At 39.4% G+C, this 26,170-nt stretch overlaps 1 protein-coding gene across 5 annotated transcripts in view; it reads right to left on the bottom strand.

Moving 5' to 3' along the window:
• LOC109491637 overlaps positions 1–26,170 on the bottom strand; it is a 309,568-nt gene that overhangs the window by 263,562 nt on the left and 19,836 nt on the right. Inside the window, exons 2-3 of one of the 5 annotated variants that reach the window (XR_006584813.1) lie at positions 11,360–11,645; positions 390–6,691 (exon numbers count right to left, since the gene is read on the bottom strand). The exons of 3 other annotated variants lie outside the window; for them this stretch is intronic. Coding sequence is in view for 1 of the 2 variants with exons in the window: in XM_045036643.1 (XP_044892578.1) it covers positions 11,565–11,645 (81 nt within the window). In the remaining variant the exon portion in view is untranslated. Of the gene's footprint in view, positions 1–389; positions 6,692–8,478; positions 11,646–26,170 lie in introns of those variants that run through there. One more of the 5 variants, XM_045036643.1, reaches the window with a different exon arrangement.

Genomic DNA, 26,170 nt, shown 5'->3' with positions numbered 1-26,170 from the left:
GCCTACGTCAGCACCTGGCATCTCATTGGTGCTAAGTAAACACTTATGAAATGAGTAAACAAATGAAATAATTAATGAAATTAAAAGGAAATATGATCAATAATATTGTAATAACTTTGTATGGTGACAAGTGGTAACTAGACTTATTGTGAGGGTTATTTTGTAATACATAAAAGTATCAAATCACTATGATGTACACCTGAAAGTAACAGAGTATCATGTCAGTTATAAATATAGGGGCACCTGGGTGGCTCAGCCGGTTAAGCATCTGACTTTGGCTCAGGTCATGATCTTACCGTCTATGGGTCCCAGGTCAGGCTCTGTGCTGACAGCTTAGAGCTAAAGCCTGCTTCAGATTCTGTGTTTTCCTCTCTCCCTCTCTACCCCTCCCCAGCTCACACTCTCTGTCTCTCTCTCAAAAATAAACATTTAAAAAATGTTTTTAAAATCATAAATATGCATTTTGAATTCTTAAAAGCTTAACAGAGATACTGCTTAGATTGCCCCTATGGATGATTCAGAAAGTTATCAGGTCCCTTATATCTCAATATGGAGTATTTTTAGTTTGGTTGTTGTAGATAAACTGAACTCTGACTTCAGAAATCCAGACTGACAGACTTCTTAGAACCTGAGGTGCTTGCTGCTCATCTGTTCACATCTGAGTGACTCAACAATGGGCTGGAGCCTAAGACATTCCACTTAACAATGTCTTCATCAACAGACTTTTTTTTTTTTTTTTAATTTAGAGAGAGTACAAGAGGGGATGGCGACAGAAGGAACAGAAAGAGAGAATCTCAAGCAGGACACATAATTAGCACAGAGACCGACCCAGGGCCCAATCCTATGATGCTGGGACCACAACGTGAGCTGAAATCAAGAGTCAGACACTCAACCTACTGAGCCACCCAGGTGTCCCATGATCAGTAGACTTTTCTTAAACTTATATCCCCAGATAATTAACAAGTATTGCGAGAGGGATTATGTAGTTTACCAAACAGGAACAGCTATGGACCTGAGAGAAGGAATAAGGTTAACAATTAAAGTATGTATAACATCCAAACAGCAAACACTAGAGAAATGCAAAGAAGGGTGCATAGTCAAGGGCCAACACATTCTCACAAGCAGGCCATGCAATGACCACGTCACATGCTTATGCTGATGGGAATGTCTCACCTACAGACTCTAGAGAGCTATCTGGATGGATGGATGGATGGGCATATACCAGCTTTCAGAGTCTTCCCGAGAAAGAGCTTAGAGTAATCACCCACAGAACTGTGATCAATATCTTAAACTCTCCACCCCACTGGGATATCAAAAGACTGACAGGTGGGTGTGAAGCAGAGTATCAAGTAAGAGGTGGTAGATAAAACCAGCCTAGAAAAATGATCCACAGTGTTTTTCTGCAGGCTTGAGTCATAAAAAATTAAAGGCCATTTTAAGGTACACTGGGTATTGATGGAATTGCAATCAAAATGACAATAGAGCCCTCAATGTTTTCAATAGATAAAGAGAAGAGAATGCCAAACTGGAAATAAATTACCAGCAGACCATATTAGGGGGTGGGGAAGTGGAAGATTCTCTAATGTGTATTAGATGGCAAAGAGAAAAGGTACTTTTCCTTTTGCATATTTTAGTTTGTTAATTATGAACTTAAAAGTTTGATAACCTAGAGTCTATATTCTACATGCTGATTCTTCAGCCTGCAAAAAGACTATTAAGTTATCCAAGATTCTGGAATCTTCCTAATGCAACCACCAAAGCCTAGAGAGTATCAATTCAGAGGTGGGCTAGAACTGAAACAACATCAAGAAGGCATGATGTAAGGTGGACATCAGTGGGCACCCTTGTATTTAAAGGTATTTAAACCTCCCATGGTCAGTCAAGCATGCAACCAAAGCACAATATTCCTCTAGGAATATATAACCAGGTAACAAAATTTGCTCACAGAATTCACCTCAATAAAACTTCAGAATTTCTAATTCAGGAGAAATAAATTTTCCACTGTTCTTTCTCCTTTTTGCCTCTGTAGTTAGTCCTATTTTGCTATTTCCATTTACACAAATTGTTATCAACCATTTCCAAGAGCTTTCATCACTTTCTAATAGCAAGATCTAGATTTTGGAAATTTGAAGAGTTAATGGTATCTACAGAAGTACTCAGCGAAGTAGGTACAAACAGATTTTTTTTGGTTGCTTTTAATTTCACATTATTCCACTGTTTCATCTAATGCACAGAACTAAGAACTGAGATCATATAAGCTACTAAATTTTGAATCTGTGATTTCTAACCATCCTTAAAACTCCCAAGGAAAAAAAAAATAAGACAGTCCTCTACATCTCTGTGTGTGTGTGTGTGTATGTGTGTGTGTATTTGGGATTGCAGAAAACAAGTAGAATACAACTTAAATAATGTATTCCTCATGATGAGGGGATTCCCAGAGAAACACATTAAAAAGTCCTTAGTTATACCTCATCTTCAGACATAATTGTACTCTTCATCAGTTTATTTCTAGTATTTCAAGCATGCCTCTTAATGTTTCACTTTTCACATCTGAATACAGCATTGACAGGCTTAAAGTTTCACATGTGAATGTACAGTTAACAGGCTTAAAAGTAATGCATGCCTCAGGTTAATTTACCACAAAACTTTCCATTTTCTTCCAATTTTACGAATTTTTAAAGCCTACATTTCTTATCACAGATATCAGCATTTGAGTTCTAATATTTTCCATTCATTTTTATAAATTAAGGCCAACATTTTAGAAATATCCAAACAATTTTACAAACACTGCCTTTTGGTCAAAGATAGCAAAGGGCCAAAGTTGAGCAGTCTAGACAAAGGCAACACCACACACACAGCTCATTCGGCAGGTAAAGCCCAAAATCTGCCTTAGAATCATCATTACCTTCATGTGTGAGTAAATTCAGACTCAGAAATCACCTGTACTCCCAGGCGACATGAGGAAGCAATTACGCAAATCTCTGGGCACTTTCTGTATTGTAGTCATGCTGGGATAGTACCCATTCCTCACAAAGACCATGGCCCTCAAATTCCCACCTTCACATGGCAGTTCCCTCAGGCTGGAATTTTCTTTCCCTACCCATGGTCTCCAATTTCCATCTGGCTTACTTCTATTCTTCAGTTCTCAGCCTAAATGTACCCCCAGATCAGACTTTATCTATCCTCAGGGTCACCAGGCACCCGAGGCCGAGAAACCCTCCTCAGGCATGTAACGAGGTTTTCTGGCTATCTTCCTTGAATGACCATCAATCCTACACACTCAATCTGGAAAACTGCCTCCCTTGTCCTGTCCTACATGCATGGTACACTCCGGACAAGTCTTCACGTAACTGGATTAAACCAAGTTAAATGACAAGCTCATTGAGCAAAACTTGTATCTGGATGTGATCTTTCTTTTTGTCATGTTTATGTAGGAGGGGGATAGGAATTGAGGGTGGTGGGGTGGGATCCATCACTGCATCATGGTGAAATAATGCCATGGAGCCACAGGGGCTATTTCTGTGGTGTCCCAATGGGACAAGTTTCCCTTCTTACAGATAGGTCTCCAAGGGCCAAACAAAGCAAAACAAGGCTGTACTTTGGCCTGACATCGTCAAAATTTTGAACCTTATCCATATCTTCATACCACCAGAGATCTGATCTCTTATGTGTAGTGGCACTGACTCTCTTTGATCATCTGCGTCGGCCTCATGTTCCCCTGAAGCCAAGGAAACAATTCTGTCTTCAGCCGGGAACTGGGAACTTGGTTCAAATACAAAACATAAAAGCTCAGATTCTAAAATGAGAGCCGAAGTGAGTCCTATAGTTTTGGGTTTCAGAGAAAAGGTGATAGAGCAGTGACCCCCACATGTTCGATTCCCAGTTATCACCAATGGCACCACCAGCAGCTACTGGACACGCAGAGAAAGCAAGGAAAACCACAGGCAAGGAATTACATATACTTGTCTCTTAAACAAAACAGCAAACCCACTTGGGAAATAATCAGTCTTAGCCAAGGAGAAATCAAGGAGGAGGAGTGATAAAAGAAATACAAGCTTGCTTCTAAAACAATAGTATTAACAATGAGTTTTAAACAAAAGTTCTCTTTAAAAATGCCTACTTCGGTAAATTCTCTTTCATCAGAAGTGCTCTACGGAAGCTCAGCTTGAGACTGCTGCAGAGAGTCTTAGCTCCCTGTCTCCTATTAGGGGCCACCGTACCTGAGTCACCAGCAGGTACGGTAATACCGACAGTCCCCGGCCTCGATGTGGTTTCATAAAGCAATACAGAAACAATTTTTGGCTTTGCTGCAAATGTGCATAATGGAAAGCAAATATTATTAAAAAGACAATCATTTTTAGTGATTAAAATAATCCAAGGCAGAAAAAATTTCTCCCATAAGTTTCTAAGTTCTCATTTATCATCGTTTTGCCGCAAGAAGCCAGAGTAATTTTATTTTTCCTGACTTCTATTAAAAAGATCAATACATATGATTCCAAAGAGTCTCGGCTCATGAAAAGATGGAGCAGGACTGTAATCACATATGAAAGTATTGGTTGTCATTAGCAGAAAGATTGATCTGAAAAGACAACAGACCGAGAGTGAAAGGGCTTAAAATTTTCCATTGGGCAGCCCAGCAACTTTCACCTTCCAGATAATTAAATACAGATAACAGATTACCATATTAGAGGAAAGAATTGGATTGGGGAGATTCAGTAGATACCCATTTTAGCAAAGTAATACCAAATTTCTCAACAATGATTTTGTTGGATGCAAAAAAAAATTCATGTGGCCTGCCAGTACAATTGGCCAGTACATTGGACAACTCCAATATGCATTGAAGTCAAAGCTGTTAGATGAGATTTTTATACAGTTACCTGTGGCATCAGAAACTCTAATGAAAGCACATGTTCAGCTGACTGCTAAAACAGTGAAGGAACATATTCAGGCAAATGTCACAGGCTTATTCATGAACACAGCTTCTTTCAGCTTTGTTCAATGAGTTATTGACATGATCCGTAGTGGTGGTTGCATAAAACTCATGAGAACTGAACTAAAAACTCATGGGCATGCAGTTTTCTTCACTGCATAGCTCTCCTTTCCTGAAACCCACTCACAGTGCCAAAAGAAAAAACAAATGCTAGCTATAAATCAAGACGGGATTTTTATAGGACCTTGGAAGGGCACAGTGAACTTGGAAATTCAGAGCTGTGGTCTGAGGACATTTTAAACTGGAGGTCAACGTTTTCAATATCTTTATCTTTGTCCTACACATGTACAATGTTGACATACCCAAGGATGGTGTTTCCATGCTCCGAAATTAATAGATAAGATAAAGAGGAACTGAGACCAGCACAAGAGAGATGCTATTACCCAAACACTGGTCTTCTGTTGTTTTTTTTTTTTTTTAAATCTGAATATTTTATCACTCTTCAATCCCTCGACTACTCAGCTGCCAGCAATAACTGGACATCTCACAGTAATCAGATCTGTTCATAATTATTAACCACTGATCGTTTTCATAATAACCTAAAAGCTGATACTGGAGAGAGATATCAGCATCCCTTCCCTAAAACAATAATGTTGACAGTGTTCGTGTTAAGAACCATTGTTTATAATGGACTTCAACAGAGTTTGAAAGACATTTTATGTAAGAGTGATACTCTATTCCTCTCCTATGAATTTTTAAATGCTTTCATTATCTACATTTTACACAAAATCACATTGTCACGGCATCTACTGGACACGTCAGTGCACACAAAGCAAACCTGTTTTCCTCCATGTCTAAATTAAACAAAACATAAACACTTGTTTTTCTGAAAATACCAGAAAACGTTCATGCTTTTGGAATTTCCTGTAATAATAGTATCAGGAGTAAATTCCTCTAAATACAGAGGACAGGAATAAGACCAGCCAGGAATTATTTTTAGTTTTTCAAACTTAGTAAATTCTTTCCCATTTTTCAGCTGAACAGATTATTTTTTCTTGCAACTGAGTAAACATCTCCATTTTACTAATGAAGTCAGTATTTTGAAGAAAAGGAGGAATAGGATTTTTTTCCCATGTGTGCTTCATACAGGATCCTGTGTAAGTATATGTGTACATGTTTATATTCCATGCTGGTAATGAGGCCACATCCTCTTAGCCAATTCTCTTTTTAAGAAGACTGAAGTTATAATCACTCAGGGCACTATTACTTTATTATGGTGAGCACTGAGTAATGTTTAAGAATTGGTGAATCAATATGTTGCACGCCTGACACTAATATAATATACTATGTTAGTTATACTTCAATAAAATAAGTACATCCATACATAGAGGGGAGCACGATAGCTCTCCAAGATTGGAGTGGGCTGTGGAAACAGCCCATCTTTGTCCCAGTGAAGGGCTCTCAGATGATGACTCTTGAGTCATAAGACACCACGTGGACAGACAACCAATGACATAGCTATGAACGCTCAGTGACAGGAGCACCTACTGTGAAGTCTTTATTCCTCCCCTGCCCTTTCCTGTCTCACTCATGCCTTGATGAAAGGTCTATGACATGATACCCTGGGCTGATATGGCTCTCAAGGGAGATGACAGAATAGCTTATATGATGCTCCGGGCTACACACGAGGCTCCAATTTGCACTGGGCTGTGCCGCTGTGGTGTATATGGGATGATCTCGTTCCTGTCCTCTGTGTGTAGTCTGACAAAGAAAAAAAAGATGCTGAGGCACAAAACATGATGTAAATAGGGGTTCAAACATTCTGTATTTTCAAACTCCATGAAAACTATAGCATTTTTAAGTAAGGAGACAAAATAAGAGAAAAGAAGCTATAATGTAACTGTATTAGCCAGGGTTCACCAGGAAACAGAATTGATGGGAGACATAGATACATGTATACTTCTCATGAGGCCCATGAAGAGCCAATGTTTCAGTCCAAGTACAGAGACGGGGGAAAAGCCAGTGCCGCAGCTCAAAGCCATTTAGGCAAGAGGAATTCTCTATTACCCAGGGGAGGGCTAGTCTTTTGTTCTCTTAGGGCCTTCAACTGATTTGATGAGGTCCACCTACATTCGGGAGGGCAATCTGCTGTACTCAGTCTAGCAGTTTCAAGTGTTAATCTCACCTTCAGTGAAACACCCAGAATAATGCTTGACCAAATATCTGGGCACCTCATTACCCAAATGGACATAAAACTAACTGTCATAGTAACCTTGTCAAATACTAACCAAATATGCTTTCTCTTCTGTTTGTCTTAATACAAATGATAACATAACTTTCTGTTCATCCCCTTTTTGTGATAATTCAATAGATTGGCAGTAAAATGGCACTGAAAACTGCCCCCTCCAACCTACCTAAAGCAAGTTCAAGGAACATTTATTTAATAAAAAGGAGAATCAATAAAATTGTAATTTGAGGAATTCAGGATCAATGCCAAGTTGTCCTATAAAAAAAAAAAATTTGATTGGACTTCATGTTCTTTCTTCTCTTTCTTAGGAAAAACTATATTAAAAGTAGGATTAATTTAATGATCATCATACTGGTTGTTTTATTGGTAAGAAGTCTGAGTGGGAAACATGCATCCAGCTTTTATTCCTTTGAAACTACAATTTTCAATTCTACTAGACCCTTGCTGCTCTAAGAGGGTTCCACAGACCAGCAACATCAGAATTCCTTGGGCATTTGCTTAAAAAGCATATCCTGGTTCCCACCCCACGTCTATTAAATCAGAATATATGGGATGGGGCCTAGGAATTTGCATTTTAAGAAGCTCTCCTGGTGAAAGAAAGCATGATAACATATGAGAATCTCCACATTAAACAATACTTTATCCAGTTCACAAAATCACATGTCAAGGTTAAAGTTCAACCAAAGAAACTTAGGGCTATCATCCAGTTAGGGCCTAATTTATCAACCAGTTGGCACACACACACTCCAATTCAACTATCAAGAATTTTGTTAAACTGTGTTTGCTCACTTCCTCTAAATTTTGAAGGATTATCTTCATTTACATAAAGTTAGCAATACTATAGAATACCATTACAATATTAAAATTTAGTATTACCTTTTACATTTAATTATTAAACATTAAAATATTAATTTGCTTTTCATTTCATTCCATCACTTTGACATAAACAGATGGCCCTCAAAAAAGATTTCAAGTTGTCCTCACCTGTCTAATTATTCATATTTTCAATAAAAAGTAAAGCAGTTGTCCACAGATACGAGCAAGGTATTGGCCATGAACACCAGTACAGAGAAGCATTGTTTGAAAGTAGTTGGTATATTTATTATGCAGCATCTGTTAATTCTGCCTCCCAGGTCCAGCCTTAAAAAAATATTCTAGGGCTGCCTGAGTGGCTCAGTTGGTTGGGTGTCTGACTTTGGCTCAGGTCATGATCTCATGGTTTGTGGGTTTGAGCCCTATGTTGGGCTCTGTGCTGACAGCTCAGAGCCTGGAGCCTGCTTTGGATTCTGGGTCTCCCTCTCTCTCTGCCCCTTTTCCACTCGTGCTCTGTATCTCTCTGTCTCTCAAAAATAAACAAACATTAAAAAAGAATTTTTTAAAAAAGAAATATATTCTAGTGCCTCTATACAGTCTTTAATCAGCCCATATCCCCTCTTTGCAACAAGAATATTAAAAGAGGCCAAATGTGACTTAGTGGAATCTTCCCTCTCTTCCCCCAATCTGAGCTCCCAGTGTCTTCGTAATGCCCACACTACAGTGATAACTCCCAATCAAGATATTCTGTGTCTGCCTGTTGGTCTCTGCTGCCTGTGGAGCCCCTCTCACATGGTGGCCTCTTCCCAAGACCATCCTCCCTAACCAAGCCCTGCTTTCCAAAACTCTCTTTCCCCTCTCACTAAATAAAATTGTTCTATACTGTTTCTCATTCTCAAGACACATGATAACTACCTATTGTTCCAAATCTGTCTGAGTCCATTCTCTTTGGAATAACAATTGTAATTTAGTATCATCTCAGCTTTTGTTTAGTGTAAAGGACTTGGTGTTATACAACCAGAGTTCAAGACATGGCTATGGTTATATAACCTGGGGAAGGTTTTGCCCTCTAAGGACTCATAATTTAATAAGATAAATAAGGCAGTTAAACCAAAATACAGGGGACCAGAAAACACCAAAGAAAGGTATAAGGTGCTGGGGGGATACAAGGTGCTGGGGGAGTTAAGAACAGGAGAGCTCACACCCAGTGTGGGGTCCAAGAAGTTTTCCAAAGGAAAACTCACCCCTTCTGCGGTCACACTTAAAACAGAACAGATATACCCCAAATTTCTCTATCTGGGCATGAGAACTGTGTCCATGAGAACTCAGGTCATGTTGGTTTTTCTCTTGGCTCTGAATAGACTGAGGTTTATCATGTGGATCTACTGCAATCACTCTGACATAAGTAGCCATAGGCAAAAACGGTCATCATTGTTTTTTGAACCTAGTCTCATAACATTGCAACCTACGTATATGGATGGAGACAAGTGTGTCTACAGCAGCATACATGATTCTTGCCTCAGGTTAAGTAGCTAGCTTTCCTGAGTACCAGTAAATAAGGGCATATTGAGTATTTGTTGTGAACCAAGCTCCAAGATGAGCACATGGCTACAAGCAATGAAGAACCAGTCCTTGCCCTCGAGGAGCTTAGAGTCTAGATGGCCACAGAGACATCAAACAAATAACAACTAGTGTAGACCCACGTATAATTGCAAGTTTAAGACTCATACCTACACAGCTGCCATACAGTGCTTTCTCTTCTAATCTATAGTTGCAGGAACTACTGTTGCAATGAAGATTATGACTGTTGTCCTCATATTGAGTAATATTGTAAATGCCTGTCCCAGCTCCATGGATAGCCCTGTCACCTTAGCATGGAGTCTACACCTAGAACCACTTCACTAAGTGGTGGTTCTTAGCCTACAGATGAGCATTAAGATAACCTGGAGCACTAAAGATCAGATACCTGGCCTCATCTAGAAATTCCCATTCAGTAGGTCTATGTTGGGAAAGGTCTATGCCATATTTAAAACACCCACCCGGGTTGTTCTAAAACAGTTATATGAACTGCCGTGAGAAACCCTATAATCTAGAGGTGAATGAACTAAAAACTCCAAGTTTTCTTACCCAGACAAATTAAGAACATAATTTAATCGATATGCTGCATTCACTTCAGGATGTTTCAAAAATATGAACATATTCACATATTATACCTTCTCCTGCCTCCAAAATACACTAAGAGGCAAACTATTCTCAAAATAGAAGAAAGTTCACAATCCTTAAATTTGAACTCTTTGTAAGGAGCTTTTAGTATATAATGTCAATACATACTCCAGCTTAACAAAAAAGATTATTCATGTATCATTAGGTTTTTAAAAATATTCATGTAAATCTCTCTTTAAGGCAGCAAAAATACCTAAATGCAAGAAATATGCTAAATCAAAAACTAGATATGGTCAACATTTCATGAAAGAAACAAAATCAGTTGCTAAGCAAGGCACAGATAAAACAGAGGTTTTTCATTGTGACCCTCAAATCAATTCTGTCTTTGTTTTTTTACCATTTGAAAATGACAAGACAACTACTAAATTTATTTTTCCTCTTCTGTATAATGTTGATTGAAAAACAATGGTATCAATAGTCACAAATAAGAGGAAAGGAACTTCCAAAGCCACAAATTCTACTGGAACCAAGATTCCCAGTTTATGAGTAGAGATTAGCAAATGACTTTAGAAAGAGACATCAGGTCTTGAGACAAGCCCAGAATGATGTGAAATGAGAAGGGCAGGCAGGAAGGGTGGGAACAGGAAATAATCTCCAAAATTCCACTAAGTTTTCTTTTTAGTTCAGAAAAGGCAAACTTTCAGCAATTTTCCCCTCTCCCCTACCTTCCCATCAACCCTCAGTTTGTTCTCTGTATTGAAGAGTCTCTTACGGTTTACCTCCCTCCCCCTCTGTTTGGAGGGCACTAGTTGGGATGAGCACTGGGTGTTGTATGTAAGTGATGAACCATGGGAATCTACCCCCAAAACCAAGAGCACACTTTATACACTGTATGCTAGCCAATTGGGCAAATTATTTTTTTTAAAGGCAAACTTTATGTAAAAACTTTGCAAAGAAATGAACAGTAAAACAGTTCAACAACATGGCCAGCATTAAAAGGCTTGAAGATAGATTGATAGATAAATGAACAAAGAGTAATCATTCCTTCACTCAGTAAACCATTACCATGCAAATGCTCTGAGGCCAGATACAGTGAACTCTGCTGGGGATACAGGTTGAGTAAAATACAGTTCTCGTCTTTAAGATACTCACCACCTAGCCTGCAAAGTAACAGCCATCTATTTCTATATCAAGGCATGACTCACCAAAATGTGTTACACCAGTCCAGTGAAACAGCAATTCAGGAACGGTGAGTGAGGAGGCCATGATGAACTTTTCCCTGGAGCTGTGAACAGGACAGCCTCACAGAGGAGTGTTTTTGCAGACTTTGGGTCTCTGGGTGAAGACGTCACTAGCTTGGGACAGTCTCTAATTTGCATGACATTCCCTCCTTGGTCCTGTGTTTGACTCTCATTGCACGCTTTTCCGGGGCAAGTCTTTCGTGTGCAGAAGTTCAGCTACCGTCGATATGCTTCTGACTCCCCAAACTGTCTTTAGACAAAAGACGTCCTAGTTAGATTCCCTTCTGAGTAACCAAAGTCTCCTCAAGTCTAAGAAACCTAAATCGAAGTCATGCAACTTGTTGCCTAAGACAGACATGATACCTAATCCCAGACTCTCCCTCTCCTCACTGGTCACTAGGTTCTTCCCCTTCCACCTACGTGTTTCACCCTCTTCTCCTTCTGTAGCCACAGTCTTGGTTAATACTCTCAACCATGTTTTGCCTCATATCCCTGTCTCCAGACTTATTTCCTTCCATGCACTGGCAGATGAATGGGCTGTAAGCGACACCTAGTGATTTTGCTTCTCTAATACCTTCCAATGGTGCAGCAGCACGTCAGGATAAATTCCACACCCCTCATGAATTGGGTCCTTTCACCCTGCCACCCTTTCTCCCACTGCCTCCAACAGCTACACAGTGCCCTGCCCAAATGCCTTTTACGCTGTGGCTTGACATATGCTATCCTCTCTGGTCTGAATATCCTTCTCTTCCCATCTAATTACCTCCTTTTCTGCCTGCATAACTTCTGCTCAGCTCTTCCTTTGGGAAGCTATCTCTGATATCCTCAGGCTGAGTTAAGTCCCCTTTTCTGGCCCTGATCTCCCTGTGCATTCCCTTATTGGAACTCCCTTTATCCTGTTAGGTATTGGTTGTACTATTTTCCTCTCCTCCAAGCTGTATGTGTGAGGATTGAGGGCAGGACTATGTTCTGTTTATCTTTATATCCCTCATGCCTAGCACAAAGCTCATCACCTAAGAACTCAACCGTCTGTGGATTATCTAAATCAACTAATGCAATTTGCTGAGCTGTATAATATTGTCATTCAAGAACACATACTTGAAAACCTCAGAAAGCAAAGGACTATTCAATGAACTTTACTCCTTAAAAACAAAACAACAGGGGCACCTGGATGGCTCAGTCAGTTGAGCATCTGACTTCAGCTCAGGTCATGATCTCACGGTCTGTGAGTTTGAGCCCCGTGTCAGGCTCTGTGCTGAGAGCTCAGATTCTGAAGCCTGCTTCGGATTTGTGTCTCCCTCTCTCTTTGCCACTTCTCTCTCTCTCTCTCTCTCTCTCTCTCTCTCTCTCTCTCTCTCTCTCAAAAATAATAAACACATTAAAAATTTTAAAACAGTAACAACAACAGGAGCACCTGGGTGGCTCAGTCAGTTAAGCATCCAACTTCTGCTCAGCTCATGATCTCATGGTTTGTGGGTTCAAGCACCACATCGGGCTCTCTGCTGACAGCTCAGAGCCTGGAGCCTGCTTTGGATTCTGTGTCTCCCTCTCTCTCTGCCCCTCCCCTGCTTGCTCACTCTCGCTCTGTCTCTAAAAAGAATAAACACTAAAAAAATTTTAAAAAGACAAAAAGCCACATTCTGAAGTTATAAAAATATTATACAAAAACAACAGGTCGGATGTGGAAACTTTGGGTCAACCCGCTGTTTCTTTCTACATTGTGCCAAATAACCGATTTGATAATTGCTGTTGTTTAAGCCGTTATATTAGCTTATACTTTTGAGGCAGGTGAATCAATGCAGGGGCTGTTTAAGTATCATATAAATTCCATCTGTGTTCAGCACTGGCCGATCTCACTGGTTACTACAAACCATTCTCTCAAGTCCTTTTCTGAGTATCCACTTCATGCTAGGCATAAATACTATATTAATGCTTCTCTAAGTGTAGCCCATGAACCACTTCCATTTATATAACTTGAGGATCTTCCTAAAAATGCATATTCTTACACATCACCCAAGATGTCCAAAATCAGGACCTCAAGAGCCTAAGTGTCAGCTTTTCAATAAGGTTCACCCTACCAACATTTATTCAAACTAAAGTTTGAGAGCCATTGGTCTACACTTTGGACAGTCCCATAGATGGTGGAAGAAAAGGATGGAAGAGTAGACGGAGGGAATGAGGAGGCCAAAGTGGAAAAGAGGGTGACACATTAGTTAGGATACAAGAACAGCTGCTGTGACAAGAAGAGCCAACCTAGTAGTGGTTTAAAACAAAAAGAGTTTATTTCTATTTCATTAAATTTTTTTTGTAACGTTTATTTTTGAGACAGAGAGAGACAGAGCATGAACGGGGGAGGGTCAGAGAGAGGGAGACACAGAATGTGAAACAGGCTCCAGTCTCTGAGCTGTCAGCACAGAGCCCGACGCGGGGCTCGAACTCATGGACCGCGAGATCATGACCTGAGCAGAAGTCGGACGCTCAACCGACCGAGCCACCCAGGCGCCCCTCTATTTCATAGAACAGTCTGCATGTTCACCGCCCAGAGCCACCCAGGCGCCCCTCTATTTCATAGCACAGTCTGCATGTTCACAGCCCAGGACTTGATGTGGAGACATCAAGGTGTCAGGCACCCAGATTCTTCCACCTTGTGGCTCTGTCATCCTTAGAGTATTTCCCTCATCTACGTGGTCTAAGATGGTTCATAACTCATCCTCATTCCAATGAGAGGGGAAAGAAAGGGAGAGGACACTTCTGCTTAAAGGCACAGGCCAGAAGGCAGACTTACCACACCTGTTCATTTTCCGGAACTTATTCATATATCTTCACCCAACTACAAAGGAGACTGAGAAATGCAATAGGGGTAGGAGAAATGCATGTACCCAAATAAAAATTGGGTTTCTGGGGCAACAGGGTGGCTCAGTCGGTTGAGCATCTGACTTCGGCTCAGGTCATGATTTCATGGTTCATGGGTTCAAGCCCCAAACCGGGTTCTGTGCTGACAGCTCAGAGACTGGAGCCTGCTTGGGATTTTGTGTCTCCCTCTCTCTCTACCCCTCACCCGCTCGCTCACTCTCTCTCTCTCTCTCTCAAAAATAAACATTAAAAAAAAATTTTTAAATGGGTTTCTGTAACAACTGAGTAAAGGAGAAAGAGATAATGGGATTTATTTTACAGTCTCTGTCACCTGGGAGAAAGAGGAAAGGAAGAGAGGAGGTAGAAGTGAGTGAAAAAAATATAAAATCAGTTACTGTCAATTCTTTACAACACCCTCCATTCCCCAACCATCCTCAACACTTACCCCAATACATCTACTTTAGCCTTATGTTCTTGATTTTCTAAGCATCTTTAATCAAGATTGTTGAATTCACTTTCACTCATACCCCTCCAGCCTTGGCCTTGGACATTGACTTTGATTGGAAAATGATCTGCTGCCAATGTTTCCAATATCATTGGCATAATGGGCTACAGGCACAAGCTATTTATCCAAGTTATCTGCTTCATATTAAAAGTCATGAGATTAGAGGTGAATTTTAACCAGCAAAGCTTCTTCATTTGCCTTTAAAGATGGCACTGTTTGATCAGTCCTGCCATGGCACTCTTTCTACATGACTAGTGCCCTCTGGAACTGGGCAGTGCCATGGCCCTGTGCTCAGTGAATTGAATTTCCATGTGACTCATCACCTCAACTTTCATGTGAAAACTACATTTTGGTTTGTACTCTGGCTGTTGGAGAAAGTCTAAAACATGAAGGGACAGGCAGCTTTGGTGCTACTGCTCCACTCAGACTACCTTTCCTATGGAGTAAGAACTGCCATGGCCTTGTGCCCAGAACGCTGACCTGTGAAGCACAACCCCCTCCAGCCTTTCATGGGCCTAAGATGAACCATGTGACATTCATTCCCCAGATCAGACATCAGGTCAGATCTTATTGCTTTTGGACAACAGCCATTATGAGATTTATGGAGCAAAGAATAGGTACAATACAACCTCAGAGTACATTACAAAGTTAGAGGGTATTTCTAAGCATGGAAATATGCAACATTTCAGAGCTAATGTCATAAAAAGAGGCATCAGACCAATAGATCACTGTCTCCACTCAACTGTAATCTCTAAAAATAACTTCAGCTCTCATTTCTGAGAATGAGAGAAACTTCAGAAGTTACATTCATGTTTTTAGGAGTCCATATGTAACCTAACTTTTCCAAAACTGAACTTGAATATGATCTAGTTAGAATTACATCCCTCAAAGACATTTCAGTATAGATTCAGATTCACAAAGCAAAGTAAAAGATAATGTGGTTTTATTCCAAAGCACAGACTTAAACACATGGCAACACTCATCATTCTCAAAGTTCCCAGTTGCTTCATTTGCTCCCAAGAGTCAAGTGGTTTCTATAAGAAAATTACATGTGGTCAGAAAATTACAGGAGGCCTGGTTCTTAGGGAGTAATGATCCATTCATTTGATAATTTGCTAAATGCTTACTCTTTCTACTCGTCATTTTTTCCTTCTTGGTTAGCACGTCATGCAAATTGTGACAAGAGATAAAGATATGGAAATGCTCCCAGAAAAACAGGCCCAAATGATGAAAAAACAAGAAGATAAAAAAATGTCTTTTAAAAATAAACTTACTATTTTTTTAGAAATGCTTTAATGAAAAATACTACTGGAAACATTTAAATGCACTATTGTAGCCCCACAGACACAGATTTTCAGAGAGTGATGCCATATGCCCCCATCACTGGCATTGATACTATTGAAAATGGCCACTGAGGACATCCAAAGACAACTCAGAATAGGCATCTGGCTGGGGGCAAATCCACCCTGTCTCCAGAGACTTCTCTAGGATTCCAAATCTTATTTTTTAAGTATGGGTATATGAGAAACACTAGCCCTTAGTCTATTGTTTTATAGGTAAATCCTTGCTTTTAATTATTCTGAGGTAGATGTTCTTATTTGCTGGCTATACTTGCCCATCTACTTTCTTTTTGTTTGTTTGTTTGTTTTGTTTTTTTGTTTTTTTGTTTTTTTTTTTCATCTACTTTCTTAATGACCACTTCTCGGTGTTCACCAGGACTGGAATAGCAGCAGGGGAAACCAAAGAGCAGCTCAACATTACTGCCTGTTGCTATGCCCACTGATGTGTGGGGCTGACAAGAGCACAAGTAAAAGCCAAGACAACTTTCCACCACGAAATGCGAGATAAGCACGGGAACATCCTCATGTGCCTGCGGAATGGGGCCAATTCTAATATGTCCACAGAACTCCCGGTCAGGTGACCTGGAGTTGTAAACATCAGGCAGATTTAATGTGATTCAACAACAAGGATTTTAAATAGGTCAGTGCTTTTTGGTGTGACTTACTAGAGTTTACTTAAAAGAAAAAATAGAAAATCTATATATAACAGTTTCCAGCTGTCGGCTCTAATTTCCCATGACAGCACAGGACAGGGCGCTCCCCGTGTTATTGAACAGTTTGTATCAGAAAAGGGCTGATTGGAATTTGTGTTCACCCTACTCTTTCTCTCTGCTCTTTCACAGTTTTCTTAGGAAACATATCCAGGTTTCAGGCTTCTCCAGCCAAGCAGGGTTGGGGGAAAGGCATTTACACTGGATGGTGTCTAAAAATATTTTATACCAATTTCAATGTTTTAGGAAAATAACTGTATGATATTCCAATATTAACAGAAGGAAGAAAACATTTCTTCAAAGATGCCTATCTCATGCCCTACAGATTTCCTATGTTGGACAAAAATTTTCCATTCTTCTCATGAAACCAATTAATTATAAGTTGGAAAGTCTAGCATACATTGTGTTTTAATGGATTTCTCTATTTCTCTTTTGAGTTCTGAAGGAAGAAGGCAGTAAAGCACAGACGCTTACTTAGCCTCTAGGCTGTAATATCAGGGGAGCAGACCAGTGATCGACTCAATGTTGAGGACCTAACTCATTACCTGGAGTATAATAGTTGCTTAATAAAATTGTTTGCTGTATGTTAAATGGCTCTTCCCAATGAGAAAGTCACAGTTTTTCTGCAATTCCCCCATATTCAAAGCTCTAACAAAGATCTTTTTGTAAAGGTATGAGTCAATGACTTTTTTTATTCCAGAGTTTTACAATTCTTCTATCTAGTGTCTTTCTCTGGCATACCTGAAGATGCATCTTAGTAACGGAACACAAAGGCTTTGAGGTCGAACATATTCAACCATGTGCTTCCACGACTTCCCTAGTGCGGTTCAGTGAGTCACTTAATTTCTCTGAGCCTCGTTTTCCCTACTTTAAAGCATTTTGATACTTATTTCACAAAGCTATCTATGGATTAAATAAAACAATACATATAAAATAGCAAAGTGCCTGCACACTCAATAAACGGTTTACTTATGACTACTTTACTAGTAGTATCATTATTATTATCCACATGAAACTTTAGAATAATCCTATAACATGCTTTAAAAGTTAAATACCATTGCATATCTAACTGAGAAATTTTTCTTGCCCATAAACTGTATAAGCTGTTTTTTTATACTGCATAATATTGAAGGAAAGTTACCTTAGTTTTTATAATGCCCAGGGATAAATACTAAAGTATGCTAATTATTGGATGCAAATTTCTCCAGAGCTTTCTTAAATAGTCTACACAATTCCTTAGAAAAATACACATATATTCCTCCATCACAAATTAGCTGTAATTTTCCCAAAGTCAACAGCCTGTCAGTGGCCACAAAGTACAGGAGAAAAAATGTGCATCCATACACATCCTCACTGCAATAAATGTGGGAGTGCCTGTTAACTTGAAGAAGTGGGGAGACAAGTCAGATGCTTTTCTAGAAGCTTCCATGTTCCACATAACTTTTTTTGCCTTGTGGCATGGTTAGAGGGATACACACACAAGTTTAAGAGGCTCAGCAAGGACTCCTTTGCCTCAGGCGTCATGAATAGCTAGAAAGAAAATGGGTTGTTCCCCTCAAAGAAGTTGAGAAGAGATGAACACAGCAAATATAGAGGTAGGACTCTGGTCATGAAGAGCATGTAAGAAAGGCACAGCCAAATAGGAGCAGATGGATAAAACCTTGAAAAGGAAAAGACAGGAGGGTGCCTTAGGCCATTACTCTCCATTAAATGACTGAACTGCCATGGTTTGGACTAATCTAAAATGAACACAAATTGGCACCTGTGTCCAGGTTCTGAAAATCAGAGGTGGCGTGACCTGTCACCTCATTTGGTTCTCCCTCTACTCCCAAGAACCCCTGACAAGAAGTAAGCCTAGATAATTCGTCTACTCATGTGCTGTCAGTCAGCACCTAACTCTGAATGGTCGTCAAATTTACGTTTGATGTCTCTCCTTCTAATTCCGTTTCCATTAAATGGATATTTCCTTTTGGATATTTCACAAAGACCTTAAACAATCATAAGCAAACCCTATATTCATCCACATTTTTAAAAAATGTTAAGTTGAATCCTAACTTACAAACCAGTTTATAATTTATTTTCTGATTGAATCGTTGGTCAGTGAAATTACTTGAGTGCTTCTTCTTAAACTTCATAGTGTTGAGACACTCTAAATAGGTCTTCAAATGCACTCATCCTTTTATCTTACATTCGTCTTTCCTAAATTGCTCTATTACCACCAAGAACCCCATAACCTTCCTGCTTCTGAAAGTTTGTAGCTTTGGACTCATCTTCAACTCTCCCTCATCCTTAGGTGGCAAGAAGCGGGGAGCCATCTACATCCTCTATAGTCTACAAGCTCAAAAAGGCTGGAGTAGGAAACATCCAGAGTGACTGTGTCTCAGCACCCGTATAGAAGGCCCTTAGAAAGGATCCAAGACAAGGGGCAACAAAGACGGAAGCCATCAATCAGCTCCCCCAATGCCCACACATGTCTGCATCCCACCCTTTAGAGCCGTAGGAATGACTGATTCCTACTTATAATTTGGAAATACTACTCGAGCACCTACATTGTGCCAAGTAGCACTGCTTCGCTTTTGATGATAGAGATAAATTGGTGAACAAAACGAGCAAAGCGTCTGTCCTCATGAAGCTTGCATTCTAGAGTAAGCTGTTTCTTGATAGTGAGAAAAAGGAGTCTGAATAACAGACCTTACAGTTGGCATACGATATACTTTTCAATCTTTCTAAATTGTTCCTGATTGTCACCAGTCTAAGCCAAATTTCATTCCTTCTGTGCAAAATGGCATGGCCAGTCTGACCACCAAATACCAAGAGGCTTTCTTAACTACTCTAGTATGTTGTTGGCCAAAGAAAGCCAGCTGCTCCAAAATGGCATGGCAAAACATGTAGAGTAATTTTAATCAATTCTTTCAGCCAATTTTAAAGGTATTTATCACAAAGCACCACAGTCTCGCTAAAATATTTCTTTAAACACAAAGAGTGCTTTGTTCCTAAACCTCTGAGAAATAAAGGGAGCACCCAGACACTGTGCCTGTTTTGTAAGTTAAATTGAAAAAACTGCAACACTGAAACTCGTAGTTGATATCTCTTCAGAAGAGAATTCATCAGCAAGGTAATAATTCCCAGTAGCTATACAAAGAAACCACAGTCTTCAGAAAAACCACATAACAGAGAATGGAATACTGGGAGCAGCCCACATAATTACTCATGATAGATAACTGTATTAAAAATTAAATATAAATTATTGTGGGCATTATAGTTTTGGCATGAGATGAAAAAAGTGCTTTATGTTACTTAAAACTTTCAATAACTGCCTTAAATTTGGCTCCATTGAAAGTAAGCCTATCCTGAGTAAATATAAAGCATTTATTATTTGAAATATTGCTTTCAATACAATTGTAGCTTAAAAAAACGACCTCCTGAATTTTCTAAAAGTTGCTATATGGCCTTGACCTTGTGAAAAAGTACTAAATTTGGATGCAAAGAGGTGAATTTTTAACAGGGACTTCAGGAAGATGACTTTAGTATATGAAAATCTCTTATTGAACTCAACAAAACACAAAAATCAATTCCAGATGATTTTCAAATCTAAATATAAGAGGGGAAAAAAATAAATCTCTTTAAAAAATATGAGAATGTCCTCATGACCTTGGAGTAGGCAAAGATTCTTTAAATAACACAAAAAGTATTAACCTTAAAAGAAAAAATGATGAATTTAGAGTATATTAAAATTACAAATTTCTGTTCATCACTGTTGAGAGTGAAAAGACAACCCATACGGTGGAAAAAATGCTTGAAATAAAAAATCCAACAAAGAGCTGATGCCCAAAATATATAAAGAATTCCTACAATTCAATAAGAAAAAGAAAGACAATCCAATAGAAAAATAAGCAAGGCTTTAACACTCACTTCACATAAAAAGATATCTAAATACAGGGGTAGGGGAGAGGTGTGCCTGGGTGGCTCAGTTGATTAAACATCTGACTCTTGATTTCAGCTCAGGTGATGACCTCACATTTTGTGAGATCAAGTCCCACAATGGGCTCTGCGCTGACAGCATGGAGCATACTTGGGATTCTCTCCCCCTCTCTCCCTCTCCCTCCCTCTCCCTCTCCCTCCCTCCCTCTCTCTCTCTCTCTCTCTCTCTCTCTCCCTACCCTTCCCCTTCTCACTTGCACATGCATGTTCTATCTCTCAAAATAAATAAATAAACAACAACAACAAAGCTATCCAAATGGCCAATAAACATGGAAGGAGTTCAACTTCATTAATTGTTAGGGAAATGCAAATTCAAACCACAAGAAAATACCTTACATTTCCATCTATATTGCTGAAATTCAAAAGGAGGCTAATACCACACAGAGCCACTGGCACTCTCACAAGCTGCTGGTGGAAGGGCACATTGGTACAAATACTTTGCAAAACTGCTTTTGCAGCATCTGCTAAGCAGAGGTTTTCAAAGTGTGGCCTGTGGACCAGCAACATCAGCATCCACTGGAACTCATCAGAAGTACAAATTCTTGGGCCCCACGCAGACCTCCAGAGTCAGAAACTCTCCAGGTGTGTCCCAGAGATGTGTACTTTAACGAGACCTCCAGGTGATTCTGATCTGTGCGAGATCTTGAGAACCACTATGCTACAACTAAACGTGCGCATGCCCTGTAATCCAAAAACTGTACTTAGATATAGGTACAGAATTCATCAAAAAGTGTGCAAGAATGTTCACAGAGGCACAATTTACAACATTCAAAAGCCCAGAAACCAGCTAAACACCCATCATCAGAACAGGTAAATAAACCATGATGTAGTCACTTAATGGAAATCCACACAGAAATGAGGATGAGCAATCTACAATTTCACACAACAATGTAGGTAAACCTCGCCTACATAATGTGAACAAAAGAAGCCAAAGGAGAGAAGTATACCCTGCATGATTCCATTTATATAAAATACAAAAACAAGTTAAACCAAATCTTGTTATACATCAAAAAAGAAAATAAATAAAAACTTGTTATGCTTGGGAGACCAGTGGGTAGAACTTGGATGAGGGCTTGACAAGTGTTTCTGGATGCAATTAAGCTTCTGTTTCCTGATCTAGCATTGGTTACACAGGTGGTCAATTTATGCAAATTCATTGAGCTTGTAATATTCATTATAGACTTGTAATATGGATAGTTTTCTGGGCTCAGACTCTACCTCAATAAAAAGTTGTTTGTTTATTTTTTAAGAACTTCATCAGGGCACCTGGGTGGCTCAGTCGGTTAAGCGCTGACTTAGGCTCAAGTCATGGTCTTGCAGTTGGTGGATTCAAGCCCCATATCGGGCTCTGTGCTGACAGAACCTGCTTTGGATTCTGCATCGCCCTCTCTCTCTCTCTGCCCCTCCCTTGCTCACACTCTTTCTCTCTCAAAAATAAATAAACATTGAACAAAAAAATTTTAATACATAAAAACTTCATTAAATTATTTCTTTTTAGGTTGCATAAGCAATAATTATTTCAGGTAGGATATTTGCATTGGAAAAAGTTTAAGATGTTAAAGAAGAATAAAGAAGAGCATCAGAAATAATATATCACTCTGGGGAACTATGTCAACAGAAGGGGAAGAAAGCTCACAAAGTCTCGTACCAATGAAAGCTGTCCTGGATGGATGCATCTGGATACTAAAAATAGTCCCTGGGGTCTGATTGGGCAGGAGAAATCCACCAGTGGACATTTCTCATGAGTAAACCTAAGCTTTAATAATTAAAATGTAAGCACTATATTTCTATATCCCTTAACTCCATAGGAATTTTCAGTGGTTGTAATTGCATTAACCTACTCATCAGTCAGGTTAAGCAGTAGTCAAAGGAGGAAAGTGGAAACAGGCAAACACATTAATTAGCTGATGTTTGTTTCTCGTTGAAGTTTGTTAATTTTTTTTTTTTCCAGCAGAGTCAGTGGCTTTAAAAGAGAAAATGAATGTTATCTCATCTCTGTCATCAGCAAAGCCTTCATTCTTCCTTGAACACCTCTTGAGTGGCTTCTGGGCTTTGGCTGAGACATGAGCTCAGGCTGGTTTTTACCATCAGGGATGTTGACCTTGGCCAGTTATGTCACTCAGGTAACTTGACCTGAGAAACACACCCTACAATGATTTCCTTTTTAAAAATGTTCTCTATTTTGGCTTTTATTTTTTGGAAAGGTAATTTGCTTGCATGGTTAGAAACTCAAAGGGAACAAAGGGTTATATGGAAAAATTCCCCCCTCCTGGCCCCTATACCTTTTCAGTTCCCCTCCCTGAACCAATGTTTCTGTTTTTCTATGTACTTCCCAGACATTGGCTATTTATTAAAAAATCAATAGCTCTATCAATACGTTTATTCTGTTTTATTCTTCTCTTCTTTCTATACCAAAGAAACCAAATCACCATTGTATGAATGAACGTGCCACAATTTAACCAGTCCCACACTGGCAAGCATATATGGCTATTAATCTTTTCTCATTGCAGAGTGCTATGATGACTATTTTTCCATATATATTGCTGCAAACATGTCCAGGGTATTTCTAGTTATTTCTCAATTTTTTTTTTGTTAAACTCTTGGTTTTGAAGAAATTCTAGACCTATGTAAAAGTTGCAAGAAGATTACACTGAACTTCTGATAACATTTCAATATGAATTTCTTCAGCATTATGATCACTGACCATTCTAATATGGAGAGATAGGTCATTCCTACTGAATCCTATGAAAGAACATGGGTATTTGAAGGCATTTAAAAAAAAAATTAAAAGGCACCATAAAGGAGGCAAGAAACACAGAAGAAGGGGAGGGGAAAAAAATAAGAAACACAAAAGAAGGATATTAAGATCCCAAGCAACAGCCAGCCTCACATGGCTGTCCCTGCCCATATGTAGTCTCTCAACCTGACCCACAGCAATGGGGGAGCAGCAAACTCTTCCTATAAAGAACCAGAGAGTAAATGTTTAGACATTGCAGTCTGTACAGTCTCAGGCACACTTACTCAGCTCCACTGTTGTAGCATAAAGTAGTCACAGGTAATATATAAATGAGGGATTGTGGCTGTGTTCCACAACCATTTGCAAAACTATTTACAAAAACAGGCAGAAGTCTGGGTTTGGCCCACTGGCCACAGTTTGCCAAGCCCTTGCTCTTGTACTATGAAAATTACTCCTTTTCAATAAGATGGGCCCCTAGACTCATTCCAAACGTAGAGAAACATTTTCAGCTCTCCAAAATCAATCCCGAGCACTGGTTGCTGGCCTCTGACTTGGGATAACTAGATTGTCATTCTCAGTGTTAAATCGAATTCCATTGCTCATCTTAAAGTATGTCAGGATTGTGCTGCTAATCAGTGTCACCGTGATGTGCTCTCATTGGCACTGTCCTTGAATGGGGACACGTACATATGAGCAGGACCAATGAGTCCACCTAAAGACACGCACCCTTAAAGCCCCTGGGCTTGGGATGGGTAGGTATGGAAACACATCCTTCTGCTCCAGAGAGAAAATATGATTTTGACATTTGGATCTTCACACAACACTAAGTATACCTGAGATTTCCCAAGCAGTGTGGTTCCCTAGGATAGAAAATACAAAAATGTCTTCCAGTTTGATAACTGAAACCTGTATGATCGGTTTCCATTAAGTCATGTAATTTTCCCTCTTGAATCAGATGCTTTATTTCATTGGGTTGTTATTTTCCTGGAGGTAAGAGACTCTGGCAGAACAGCTTTACTGACTAAAAACAAGCTATACTTTTGGGGCTCTAGAAATGTGGAATAACAATCAACCCAACACTTAGCCAGGAGGTCCTACCTCCAGTTCCTTTTCATCATGTCGTGGGTCAAATTCATCCACTCACTTCTCCTCACACCTTCTCTTCTTTTCCATCCACATCTCACATTTCTTTCCCTTAGCCTCTTGCTTCAAACCAATCCAAAAAACGAATAAAGGAAAATTGAGGGTAGCAAGACATATCGATTGAAAAAAAAGGACTTAAAACGTCTTTAACACAGCCTTTTGGGGTGGTTCTTTGACAGCGAGAACATAGCCTAATCTATTACAGATCTGAGCCACTGGTGTCACATAATAAACCCAGGATATCCGTTTATTCTGACTATTCCTCCACTGCTTCCTTTTGTGATTTAATCTCAGAAGGCATCTTTAATTGATACCTGCTATTGGTTTGCTATCGATGCCAATTAAAAGTGGCATATTATGACCATTATGCAATCAAATAGAAATAAAAAAACACTAGTATACAGATAATGACATAGAACATACAAATTTGATCATTATGATTATAAATGTATTTGTTGAGAGGATGACAAATTACCAGTGGCTTATTGGTAATGTCCTCTAATCCCTAGGAAAAAACATAGAAACCAAAATAAAAAGGTAATATGCACTAAGCTTAAAAATAAGCAAGAAGAGGGGCACCCAGGTGGCTTAATCAGTTAAGTGTCCAACTCTTGGTATCAGCTCAGGTCATGATCCCAGGGTTGTGGGATCGGGCCCAGCGTGGAGCTTGCTTAGGATTCTCTTTCTCCCTCTCTCTGCCCCTTCCATGCTCACTCGCATGTCCTCTCTCTCTCAGAATAAATAAACATTAAAAGAAAATAATAAGAAAGAAGAGTGTCCCTTTGATAAAAAAAAAAATACTAGAAAATTCTCTCACACCTACAATCTGTTTTCTCCTCTGTCAAATGGAATTATACTGCTCACCACCGGAGCTGAGAGGAGAAACTTAGAGATGCCATGGGAAAGCATCTACAGGTAGCGAAGCTCTCCAAGGGCAAACACAGATCCTTATTACCAAAGAGAAAGGAGAAGTAAATGCATTAGTGTGAAAATCTCACCCCACAAAATACTTCCATATTATCTGCATGACCTAAAAGATTCATTTACCAAATTAGTGTTTTTAATTATGCACTATAGGTTAAAATAATTATATACAAAATCAGATCCCATGGCTGACTACCCACATTTATTTTGTTTTCTTACCTGGTCTGAGGTGGTGTTTTATGACTGGACCATAAAAAAATTCCATTATCACTTGTTAATTCTTACATGGCCATTTTTTTTGTGTGTGTGTGTGTTTGGAATCTCTTTTCCACATGGCCAATTGGGTAGAAAATACAAGTACTTGAGATGTGAGGAGCTGTCATTAAATTGATGGAAGTTTCTAAACGTGTAAGTCTTGGAATGTCCGGTACCCACAGGAGTGCAAGCCAAGAACATTACCAACACAGAACTAAATGCCTTCCTGGCTCACTGTCCATCTCAAGCCCTAGCCTGTCGGTCCTGAAATGCCATTCAGCAAGTACTGGCATCCTCCCAGGAGCTGTAGATATAGTGTGTCTAACA

Source organism: Felis catus, chromosome C2 (assembly GCF_018350175.1).
Source record: "Felis catus isolate Fca126 chromosome C2, F.catus_Fca126_mat1.0, whole genome shotgun sequence".
Classification (NCBI taxonomy): domain Eukaryota; kingdom Metazoa; phylum Chordata; class Mammalia; order Carnivora; family Felidae; genus Felis; species Felis catus.
This window is presented reverse-complemented; position numbering and strand designations above follow the sequence as displayed.